This window comes from Giraffa tippelskirchi, chromosome 8 (genome assembly GCF_054371585.1).
Source record: "Giraffa tippelskirchi isolate mGirTip1 chromosome 8, T2T-mGirTip1v1.2.pri, whole genome shotgun sequence".
NCBI lineage: Eukaryota > Metazoa > Chordata > Mammalia > Artiodactyla > Giraffidae > Giraffa > Giraffa tippelskirchi.
Window position 1 is genome coordinate 24984831 of NC_137282.1, and position 12689 is coordinate 24997519.

The 12689-nt window shown below is 41.5% G+C and overlaps 1 protein-coding gene across 6 annotated transcripts in view; it reads right to left on the minus strand.

Moving 5' to 3' along the window:
* ASAH1 (N-acylsphingosine amidohydrolase 1) overlaps positions 1–12686 on the minus strand; it is a 30342-nt gene extending 17656 nt beyond the window's left edge. For 5 of the 6 annotated variants that reach the window (XM_081521671.1, XM_081521670.1, XM_081521668.1 and 2 more), the window contains exon 1: positions 12542–12686. In XM_081521671.1, the coding sequence (XP_081377797.1) occupies positions 12542–12619 (78 nt within the window). In that variant the 5' untranslated portion in view covers positions 12620–12686. Of the gene's footprint in view, positions 1–11705; positions 11792–12541 lie in introns of all 6 variants that reach the window. The other variant, XM_081521672.1, reaches the window with a different exon arrangement.
* Between the last annotated feature and the right edge of the window lie 3 nt (positions 12687–12689).

Genomic DNA, 12689 nt, shown 5'->3' on the forward strand with positions numbered 1-12689 from the left:
GAGTATAGCCCATGAACAACACTGTGATAGTTTCAGGTGGACTGCAAAGGGACTCATCCATACATATATATGTATCCATTCTCCCCTAGAGTTTTCCTGGTGGCTCAGATGGTAAAAAAAATCTGCCGGCAATGTAGGAGACCTGGGTTCAATCCCTGGGTTGGGAACATCCCCTGAAGAAGGGAATGGCTACCCACCTCGGTATTCTTGCCTGGAGAATCTCATGGACAGAGGAGCCTGGCGGGCTACAGTCTATGTGGTTGCAAAGAGACGGACACGACTGAGCGACTAACACTTTCCCTTTCACCCTCCCCGTAGCTTTTGAAGGACATAAAAACTATCCCCAGTTTGCAGACCTTACAAAAACAGGTGCCAGACTGTAGTTTGCCGACCACCACTCAGGGTACTGACATCCAAACAAGCTGCTCCTGCTAGACGATTTCTTCAGTTTCTGTCAAGGCAAACCCTCTGAGGTGGTATGAAAGTGAAAGTGTTAGTCACTCAGTTATGTCTGACTCTTTGCAACCCCAGGGACTGAAGCTCTCCAGGCTCCTCTGTCCATGGAATTCTCCAGGCAAGAATACTGGAGTGGGTTGCCAGCCCTTCTCCAGGGGATCTTCCAGACCCAAGGATCAAACCTGGGTCTCCCCCACTGCAGGCTGGTCCTTCACCGTCTGAGCCATCAGAGAAGGTGGCACGTATGTGTGAAAAAGAGACAGAAGAGGGAAAGGCAGTGTATGGGTTTAGTGTTTTGCTCAGCTGCAGCGCCGTATGCAAGTGAGGATGCAGAGGTTGGGATGGGGGTTGCCATCTGTTTACTGGCCCCTCAACTGAACTCGCCATTCATCTTCATTTGTTATTCTTACTCTCTAGAATAAACGCTACTCTGAGCCAGGAACTTCTCTGGGATCTCCTTTCCTCAAAACACCTTTGTCCACTTTTTTTCATCAGTCAAAACTCCTCCAAAGATTTTCCTTGGTGTATATACAGAAGCGAATACCTACTCAGCCATGAGAATAAACTAGTGGTTACCAGTGGGGAAGGAAAGCAGAAAGGTAATATAGGGGTAGGAGATTAAGAGTTACAAACTATTAGGCATAAAATAAGCCACAATGATATAGTATAGAATATGAGGCAAATAATATTTTATAATAACTATAAATGGAGTATAACCTTTAAAAATTGTAAGTCATGATATTACACACCTATAACTTAAATAATATTGTACATCAACTATACTTCAATAAAAACATAACTGCGGAAATAAAAAGGATAGGAAAATAAAGGTGAGAAACTTTCTCCCAGAATAGAGGGAAAAAATTATATAGAAAACACAGGAAGGGGGAAAAAAGAGATTTAGAGAATCAATGCATGGAGTCCAACTTTGGTTAACCGGATTTCCAGAAAGAGAGCAGAGATAATAAAGAGGAGAAAGTGATGAAAGAGATATAATGTAAGAAAAATGTCTACAGCTGAAAGGAGATGAGTCCCGAAAATGAAAAGGCCTACTGATTATTTGAAATAATGACTGAATACAAGGGCCTTCAGTGAAGATATTTCAAAAGGTAAAGGATATTGGGAATTCCCTGGTGGTCCAATGGTTAAGAATCCACCTTACAATGCTGGGGACATGGGTTCCATCCCTGGTTGGGGAACTAAGACCTCACAGGCCACAACTACTGAGCCTGCGAGCCACAACTAGAGAGTCTGTGCACGGCTATTAAAGATCCCACAGAAGTGTTTGCTTCTGAGATAGAAATTCTAATTCGAAAAGATACGTGTGCCTTAAGGTTGACAGCAGCACATTTACAACGGGCAAGATGTGGAAGCAACCTAAGTGTCCATTAACAGGAGAATGGATAAAGAAGATAAGATATGGAATATTACTCAGCTATAAAAAGGAACGAAATTACTTTCATCTGCAGCAACATTGATGGACCCAGAAATGATCATACTAAGTGAAATAAGTCAGAAAGACAAAGACAAATATCATGGTATCACTTATATGTAGAATATAAAAAGTAATACAAATGAATCTACTTACAAAACAGAAACAGACTCATAGACATAGAAAACAAATTATAGTTACAAAAGGGAAAAGGGAAGGATAAGTTAGGAGTACAGGATTAACAGACACAAGCTACTATATATAAAACAGATAAGCAACAAAGATTTATTATATAATATAGAGAATTATATTCAATATCTTATAATAACCTATGATGGAAAATAATCTGAAAAAAATACATGTATACTAAATCACTTTGCTGTATACCTAAAAACATAATACTGTAAATCAATTATACTTCAAAAAAAACAGAAAACACAACAACAAAAAGAGTTTGCTCCCAGAGAAGAGGGATGGGGTAGAATGAGCCGGAGATGGGTGCTTTTCATCATAAAACTCTTTGTATTATTCGATTTCCTTTAACTATGTACACTCTGATACACATTTTAAAATATCAAATTAAAAACCTGCATGTGTTCAGCTATATTACATGGAGGATTTTCAGAGACTGATTCCCTGACATGATTTTAAGTATTTTTAACTGTCATTACTACCGCACAATTGCACTCATCTCACATGCTAGAAAAGGAATGCTCAAAATTCTCCAAGTCAGGCTTCAGCAGTACGTGAACCGTGAACTTGCAGATGTTCAAGCTGGTATTAGAAAAGGCAGAGGAACCAGAGATCAAATTGCCGAGGTAAAAGCAAGAGAGTTCCAGAAAAACATCTATTTCTGCTTTCCTGACTATGCCAAAGGCTTTGACTGTGTGGATCACAATAAAGTGTGGATAATTCTGAAAGAGATGGGAATACCAGACCACCTGACCTGCCTCTTGAGAAACCTGTATGCAGGTCAGGAAGCAACAGTTAGAACTGGACATGGAACAACGGACTGGTTCCAAATAGGAAAAGGAGTACGTCAAGGATGTATATTGTCACCCTGCTTATTTAACTTATATGCAGAGTACATCATGAGAAATGCTGGGCTGGAAGAAACACAAGCTAGAATCAAGATTGCCGGGAGAAATATCAATAACCTCAGATATGCAGATGACACCATCCTTATGGCAGAAAGTGAAGAAGAACTAAAGAGCCTCTTGATGAAAGTGAAGGAGGAGAGTGAAAAGTTGGCTTAAAGCTCAACTTTCAGAAAACTAAGATCATGGCATCTGGTCCCATCACTTCATGGGAAATAGATGGGGAAACAGTGGAAGACTTTATTTTTTTGGGCTCCAAAATCACTGCAGATGGTGATTGCAGCCATGCAATTAAAAGACGCTTACTCCTTGGAAGGAAGGTTATGACCAACCTAGATAGCATATTTTAAAGCAGAAACATTTTGCCAACAAAGGTCCATCTAGTCAAGGCTATGGTTTTTCCAGTAGTCATGTATGGATGTGACAGTTGGATGGTGAAGAAAGCTGAGCGCCGAAGAATTGATGCTTTTGAACTGTGGTGTTGGAGAAGACTCTTGAGAGTCCTTTGGACTGCAAGGAGATCCAACCAGTCCATCCTAAAGGAGATCAGTCCTGGCTGTTCATTGGAAGGACTGATGTTGAAGCTGAAACTCCAATACTTTGGCCACCTCATGCGAAGAGTTGACTTATTGGGAAAGACCCTGATGCTGGGAAGGATTGGGGGCAGGAGGAGAAGGGGACGACAGAGGATGAGATGGCTGGATGGCATCACCGACTTGATGGACATGGGTTTGGGTAAACTCTGGGAGTTGGTGATGGACAGGGAGGCCTGGCGTGCTGCGATTCATGGGGTCGCAAAAAGTTGGACACGGCTGAGCAACTGAACTGAATTGAACTGTCATTATCTAAAATTATTTTAAAATAGTGATGACTGCAATGGAGGGCAGGGTACTCTAAATCCTTGTTTAGTGAAACGTGTAGTGTCCTTGAAAATGGACACCGAAAAGCAGCACTCTACTTAAGAACTCAAACTACAAATTTTCCAAACACATCACTTAAAAAGAAGGGCAGGTAATAACTTTAGAAATGCAACTCTTATCTCATCCTAAGTTACTCATAAGATTCTTCTAAATATCAGACCTTCAGTGAGTATAAAATGCGATCTGATTCACAGAAATCAAATTTATGGCCTTTTTACTACATTTCAAGTTTTCAGGAATTTTAGGGTCATGTTCTGGGATGCAAGGCCCAGCTGGGTCAGGGACTAACCGAGTCCCAGTGACAGTCCCAGCCCAGGCCTCCCCTGCTTACTCTCCTAGCTCCCCACAGAGATAAGAATAAAGCCTCAATTTATTTCCTAATAGGGAACAACCTGTATTTCCTTCAGGGCTTTTTCAACTCAGTGAGGAAATGAAATGTAAGGAGGCTCACCTTCCCTAGTAATCACACCTGCATGACCTGGGCTCCAAAGCTGATAAATGAGAAGGCAATGGTTCTCTGTCAAAGATTATGAAAGAGTTCAACCTGTCCCAGAGGTAAGAGAGTCAACTCAATCATCACACATGCAGGAACCTGAGGCTGATAAGCCACTCTACCATGATAAACCTGGTAGTGATCAACAAACACTGAAATATACAGACATGAAATCTGCATGAAATTTGGCTGTTAAGAGTAAAGGGTAAATGTGATTGTAATTTTTAAAGGTAACAGCCACCAGATCAGGGTATTTTTCAGGTGGACATCAAGTGCTGTCACCAAAGTCATTTTTAATTTTTTAATTAATTTTTTTAATTGAAGTAGAGTTGACTTTACATTATTATATTAGTTTCAGGTATACATCATAATGATTCAAATTTTTATCCATTATATTCCATTTAAAGTTATTATAAAATATTCACTTTACTGCTTGAACTGTACACTATGTCCTTGTAGCTTATTTAATTTACATATAGTAGTTTTATCTCTTAATCTCCTACCTCCAATTTGCCCACCTCTTGCTTTCTCTCCACTGGCAACCACTAGTTTGCTCTCTGTATCTGTGAGCCTGTTTCTATTTTGCTATATTCATTTATTTTTTAGATTCTTCATATAAGCAATAATCTATGGTATTTCTCTCTCTCTGACCTATTTTACTAAGCATAATACCCACTAACAACAGTCATTTTAAACAAAAAAATTAGATCTGGGGTAGAATGAAGACAGTTACATTCTCACTGACAAGGGAAACTTCTACAAAGAAAGATGACTTCAAAACCTATATGTAGACTTGAAATAAAATTACAGTGAGCTCATTTGTTATTTACAGATTCTTACTATCTCCAAATTTAACTATACAAGACTTTAATAACAGACAACTTTATTAAGGTAGGCAAAAACTTAAACAGATGACTGGGAAAGAATGTAACTAGATGATAGGGAGTGATACTAGGTAGTCTGCATGGTATACTGTGCTACTTTGTCAAAGGGTTAAAAAACACAACTAATTTAAAACCTCAGTCTCTCTCACCTGTGTGCTCTCTCTCTCATTTTTGCTTCCTAAAGCCAAAGAAAGTGGTGAGCATGTCTGTAAAATGTTTTGTAAATACTTCCTGGGTCAGCAAATTCTCTAATTATTCTGGTTATTTGAAAAGAACTTGAGACTCCTTGAAATTACTCAGTCGTAATGTCCTCCCCACTCACTAAAAAAAAAGAAAAAAAAAAAAAAACTTATAGAGCTACTTACATAACTATATTTAGGAAAATAACATATAAACTGAAAATTCTTCCATTAGTAACCCGACTGCCCCATGGCTAAAAATGTCCAGCTCCCTAAAATATGAGTCCTGCCAGATGAGAACCTCAATGAAATGCGTGCTTCTAAGATTGTACTAAAGAATTCAGGAAGCCCTCAAGTGCTTGTCTTATTCACATAATCAGGAAAAGGCAATGAAAGAAATTATATAGTGCACACCAGAGTTCTTACCTTAGGAAAAGAAGCTGAACAATTCCAGCAAGGCAATTTCAATTCAATTCTTTAATTCGCCAACAACTGTTTTCTAAATAAGATCTGTCTCTTAAGATGTTCTCTATGTACGACAGCACAGACACATTCAAGACATTCTTGAACAAGAAAAGGCCTGTTTCTTGCATATATAACAAACTCAAATGAGATGCAAAATTTTTCGTTTCCTGACCTTTGATGGGATTAAACTGTGGCTATTTAGATAAAAAGAATGTGAACAAACTCTCCAAAAGGGCAGAGACCTCCAGCGACCGGAACACAATCTGACACAGAGTAGGTGTGTAGTATCTGTTGCCTAAGCCAACAGACAGTACCTGTGTATTCCTAACTTTAAAGTACTGGGGTAAAGGTAAATGCAGTACAATAAAGCTGGCCAGACCAGAGTGGGCTTATGTGATTTGGGGAGACTCTGAAAATCAATGCTAAGAGCTGATACAGTGGCTAACATCAACAATATTTGTTACTCACTTCAGAAGCTGACGCATAAAAGCAAGCTCGATTCAGCAATTCATGATGGAGCCAGTGTGGTTAATTTTCACAGTTTTATGAATCTGCTTAGATTTACTGCTGAGAACCCGCCTGCCAATGCAGGAGACATGAGACAAGGGGTTCAATCCCTGGGTCGGGAAGATCCCCTGGAGGAGGGCATGGCAACCCACACTCCAGTATCCCTGCCTGGAGAATCCCATGGAGAGGAGCCTGGCTGGCTCCAGTCCATGGGGTTGTAGAGTTGGACCAACTCAAGTGACAGCACACACGTGTGCACAGTCTGATTCCTTTCCTTCTGATTACTCCATAGGCTACTGCAATCTATTTTCTGCTCCCAACACTGCTCTGGCCAAGGTGACCAATGACCTCTCAGCGCCAAGCACAACGGACACGAGACATCTTCCTGGCCTTCAACACAGGTGATCTGTCCCGCTCTCTCCCCTAACACTTGCTCTTCAGTTCTGGCCGCTGCTCTCACTTTGCCTGTTCTCTACCTGACATATACATGTCCCTGGGCCTCTCCTTTTCTTCTCTCCTCTCTGCTCAATGTTCACCTGCTTCAGTGGGTTTCAAATAACATGCCTACGACTCCCAACACCCTCTCCTGAGCTCCAGTCCCAAACGCCTGATGGAAAGTTCAGTGTTATCTGAAATTTGACGTAACCACAGTGAAAACGATCTTCATTCTTCCCTCCTTCTGTTCCCTGGTAGCGATGCCACCGTTCACCCAGCTGAGCACCAGAAAGGTGCCTGTCCCTCATGCCATCTGACCCTTCCTTCTGCTCATTCTATCTCCAGAGTCTTCTCTGGAACCATCCACTTCTTTCTTTTTCCACTGGCACAATCCTCCTGCAAGTCACTCAGTTTTCTCCCTTAGTCTCCTCATAGCTACCCTACTTTCTCCCTTCCAATCCAAACTGATCTTTTGAAAGTGAGAAATTTATCACATCTTGTTTAAAACCAGTCAACAGCTTCCTGTGCTTTTTAGGATGAATTCCAAAATCCTTAGTAAGGTCTACAAAGCCCTGATGATGTCATCTCCATCTCCCCCTCTAGCCTTTTCTTGCACCATTTCTGTCACCACTACCTCTTTTTAAATATTTTTTGAAAAATTTTGAGATAATATTGGTTTATAAAATTATGTAAGTTACCAGTGTATAACATTATATATCTACTTCTGAATGTTGTTGTTGTGTCTGACTCTTTGTGACCTTGTGGACTGTAGCCCACCAGGCTCCTCTGTCCATGGAATTTCCTAGGCAAGAATCCTGGAGTGGGTTGCCATTTCCTTTTCCAGAGGATCTTCCTGACCCAGGGATCGAACCCATGTCTCTGGCACTAGCAGGCAGATTCTTTACCACTGAGCCACCAGGGCAGCCCCTACTTCTGTATATATCACCAAAATTTTAGTTTCAATCAATCACCATAGGGTTGATCCCCTTTTATCCAGGTCACCTTCCCTCTGCCTTTTTTCTCCTCTGGTAACCACTACTCTTTTCTCTGCATCTATGTGCTTGTTTTTGTTTGGTTTGTTCATTTATTTTGTTTGTTTTTTATTCCATATGTGAATTAATCATACGGTATCTGTCCTCTGATTTATTTCATTCAGCATACCTTCAAGATTCATACACATTATCACACATGGCAGGATTTCATCTTTTCGTGGCTGAGTAGTATTCCACCGTGTGTGTGCACACATGCACAAGTGTGTGTGTGTGTGTGTGAGAAAGAGAGTGAGAGAGAGCGATTTTTTTTTTTTTTTTTTGAGAGAGCGATTTTTATCCATTCATCCATTAATGGGCACTTAGCTTGTTTCCGGAGAAGGCAATGGCACCCCACTCCAGTACTCTTGCCTGGAAAATCCCATGGGTGGAGGAGCCTGGTAGGCTGCAGACCCATGGGGTCGCTAGGAGTCGGACATGACTGAGCGACTTCACTTTCACTTTTCCCTTTCATGCACTGGAGAAGGAAATGGCAACCCACTCCAGTATTCTTGCCTGGAGAATCCCAGGGACGAGGGAGCCTGGTGGGATGCCGTCTATGGGGTCGCACAGAGTCGGACACGACTGCAGCGACTTAGCAGCAGCAGCAGCAGGTTGTTTCTGTATCTTGGTACTGTAACTAATGCTTCAATGAACACAGGAGTGCAGATATCTTTTTGAATTAGTGTTTTCATTTTCTTTGGATAAATACCCATAGATGGGATAGTCTGTCCCCATCATTTTTTTTTTTAACTTTTTGTGACTGTCTTTCTTTTTTAAAATTTATTTTTAATTGAAGGATAATTTCAATATTTTGGTTTCTGCCACACATCAACATGGATCAGCCACAGGCATACATATATCCCCTCCTTCTTGAGCTTCCCTCCCATCTTCCACCCCGTCCCACCCCTCTAGGTTGTCACAGAGCCCAGGTTTGAGCTCCCTGAGTCATATAGCAAATTCCCACTGGCTATTTTACATATGTTAGTGTGTATGTTTCCATGCTATTCTCTCCATTCGTCCCACTCTCTCCTTCCTACCTGCACCTGCCATGTCCATAAGTCGGTTCTCTATGTCAGCATCTCCACTACTGCCCTGCAAATAGGCTCATAGTACCGTCTTTCCAGATTCCTTATATATGTGTTAACATACGATATTTGTTTTTCTCTTTCTGACTTCCTTCACTCTGCATAAGAGGTTCTAGGTTGACCCACCTCATTAGCACTGACTCAAGTGTGCTTCTTGTTATGGTTGAGTAATATTTCATTGTATTATGTGCTGCTGCTGCTGCTGTGCGACAGCTGCTTTGTGTATTCATCTGTCAATGGACATCCAGGTTGATAGCTACTGTAAACAGTGCTGCAATGAACACTGGGGTACGTGTGTCTTTTTCAATTATGGTTTTCTCAGGCTATAAGCCTGGTACTGGGATTGCTGCATCATATAGTAGTTTTATTTCTAGTTTTTAAAGGAATCTCCATACTGTCTTCCATGGTGGCTGTATCAATTTCCATTCCCACCAACAGTGTAAGAGAGTTCCCTTTTCTCCACACCCTCTCCAGCATTAATCATTTGTAGAATTTTTTATGATGGCCATTCTGACCGTTGTGAAGTGATATTTCATTGCAGTTTTGATTTGTATTTCTCTAATAATGAGTGAATTTTGATTTGCATTTCTCTAATAATGGGTTTTCCAGTAGTCATGTATGGATATGAGAGATGGACCATAATTAATTAGTGATGCCGAGCATCTTTTCATGTGTTTATTAGCCATCTGTATGTCTTCTTTGGAGAAATGTCTGTTTAGGTCTTTTGCCCACCTTTGGATTGGGTTGTTTGTTTTTCTGTTATTGAGATGCATAAGCCGCCTGTATATTTTGGAAATTAATCCTTTATCAGTTGTTTTACTTGCTACTATTTTCTCCATTCTGAGGGTTGTCTTTTCACCTTGTTTACAGTTTCCTTTGCTGTGCAAAAGCTTTTAAGTTTAATTAGGTCCCACTTGTTTATTTTTTGTTTTTATTTCCATTATTCTAGGAGGTGGGTCATAGATGATCTCGCTGTGATTTATGTCATACAGTGTTCTGCTTATGTTTTCCTCTACCATTATCTCTTAATAGAATCAAAGAAGAACTCAAGAAGACCTTAAAACACACCATACTCTGAAAAGCCTCAAAAAACAGAACAAAATACACAGATGTTCCAAATCCAATGATTTCCGTTTTGGCTTGTAGTTCCCACTATCATATTTATCAAAAGCAGTTCTGAGATATATTTTGTAACTCTGTGGCAACAGCTTACCATCGAGTGATTCAAAATGAAAACCTGCTTATTCCTGTCAAAAAATGAGTCACTGAACTTTTTGTGAAGTTCCCCAAATCCTCTCAGCCAGTGGCTCCCAGGTTTTCTAGATCAGTTAAGAAACTGAGAGGGGCCCAGCACAGGGGAGTCCCAATTTACTCTCCAAAGTGAAAATATTAAAACAAACAAAAAAAATTCACACACATAAAAGAAAGAACATTTTAACAACAAAAATTGAACACCTGCAATCAGAATAAGCTAATATTTTAATTTAATAATTTTATGGCCTATTTTTTCTCATTTCATTAAAGATTTGTGAAAGCAGTTTCCCAAACTGACACCAGAGGCTGGACTAGACTTTGATAACCACTGTTTCAGATAAAAACTACTAAGTTCATGGAGCATGTATGCATGCTCAAACATGTCCGACTCTTTGTGACACCCCACCGACTGTAGCCCGCAAGGCTCCTCCGTCCATGGGATTTTCCAGGCAAGAATACTGGAGTGGGTTGCTATTTCCTTCTCCAGGGAATCTTCCCAACCCAGGGATCAAATCCACGTCTCCTGCATTGGCAGGTGAATTCTTTACTAGTGAGCCACCCGGGAAGCCCAGATCCATGGAGGGGCTATTGATTTTCTTGTTCTAAAAATACTTTTTAAAGTACTTTTGCTTAAGTACTGAGAAAGAAAATAAAAAGCATTCTCTGACATTTGAAACTGTTCTGAGGTCCACAACTAGACCTCTCAGTATTAGCAATTGCTCATCTAACACTCAAAAGCCAGGCCATTTCTGTTCTCCTGTTAGACATAATCGATCTCACAATACCTACATCAGCAAAGGTTAATCTGAGGCACGATAAAATGATACAAAGAAAGCCCACTTCCTGACTCTGTCTAATCTCAGACAAAAAAACAAGGGTAACTTGCAACTCACAAAACAGGAAAGACCCTCTTCTACTGCTAAACAAATGACGTTCTTCACTCAATCATAGTGTCGCCTCACTTTCTAAACGCATCTGATCTAGAGCAAACCCTTGATTCCTTAGAAGTGACCCTGAAACACACGAAGTTCAAATTATAAAACAGGTTTCTCCTAACGCCCTTTTTCTCAGAGGCCCCAGAGTTGCCCATGGCGAGCATTCTCATTCACCGCAGAATAATAAAACCAAAGTTTTTCAACTATAGGAGTGTTTCCTGGGGTCTTTGGCTGAAAGCATTGACAGTATCAAAGTATAAAATTCTTTTAAAATTCTCATAATCCCCACCACTTTACAGCAAATTAATTCCCTACCCACATTAAAGCAGACTATTTTTCCTTATATCCTTCCAACCCATGCCCACTGTGTATTTTTCTCTTACTGAAATCACTGTGCATACCATTTTGTTTTCTGCTTTTACTTGCTTTATCTTGTGTCACTTTTGAATGGCTGAATACAACCTCACTATGATTTTATTCCTAAAGCACTTCTCCGTAGAGAAATAAAAGAATAAAGGAGGAGAATGCACACCTTGCCTGCAATATCAATAAGCCGTCAAGAGCAGCCTTATCTAGTCAGTCTTAAGTCACAAGCACCCAAGTTCGTATTTATCTGATCTGTAGACAAAGAAAAATGTAGTCTTAGGGTTTTTCGAGAAGAGAATTATGTAAAAGCACCAGGCTGAGTGTCCAGAGGCTTGAGTCGTCACGCATCCGAAAACAACAGTGTGACCTCTGGCTAGTCATTGACTCACTCGGCGACTACTTCCTCCCTTGCAAAGAATGAAACTGGTCCCACATTTGCTCTTGCAGTTATCAAGTCTGTGTTCCTGCTACTTCCCTGAGGGGGAAAGAGCCACAGGTCTGGTGGTCACTTGACTCGGGTTGGCCTAGACTACTCCCATCGCCCTAACCGGGGATGCCTCGTCCTTTCCGAGGGCCCTTCAGATCCTCATTTACTACCTCTCCTTCAGCACCTCGTCACAAGGCAGAGAAAGCCAAAGTCCTCAAGCAGCTCGTAACTTAATTATGTACACAGGTCAACTGGAACTCTTCCTCCAGTAGTTACACAGGCGCGTGGAAAAAGTGCACTCAGTCAAATGTGAGGGTGTGCAAACATAACCGCCAGTCTGCAGAGATGAGGATTTCCCCTCAAAGTTTCTTTGTTCCAGCTTGTACCGAATCAACCCGGGTGAGGCTCGCCAGCCTGCTCTGCACCCACGCCTCTGCTCAGAGAAACACGGATCCCTGTAAAGATGCTGCCAGGGGACGAACTGCCCCGCACCCGCGCCTGCCCCGCACCCGCGCGTCCCCCCCCCCCCCGCTCCGGCGCGCCCCTCTCCGCCTCCTCGGCTCCAGCTCACCCACCGGTGGCACCTGCTGCGCCACCAAGCAGGTGACGGTCCCGCTCAGCAAGATGAAGGTTAGACGACTCCAGCCTAGCATCCTTCCAGCCACCCAAGCTGCTGCAAAGGACTCCTGAGGAGGCCGCTCGAGGCACCACCTGAGCGCCGAG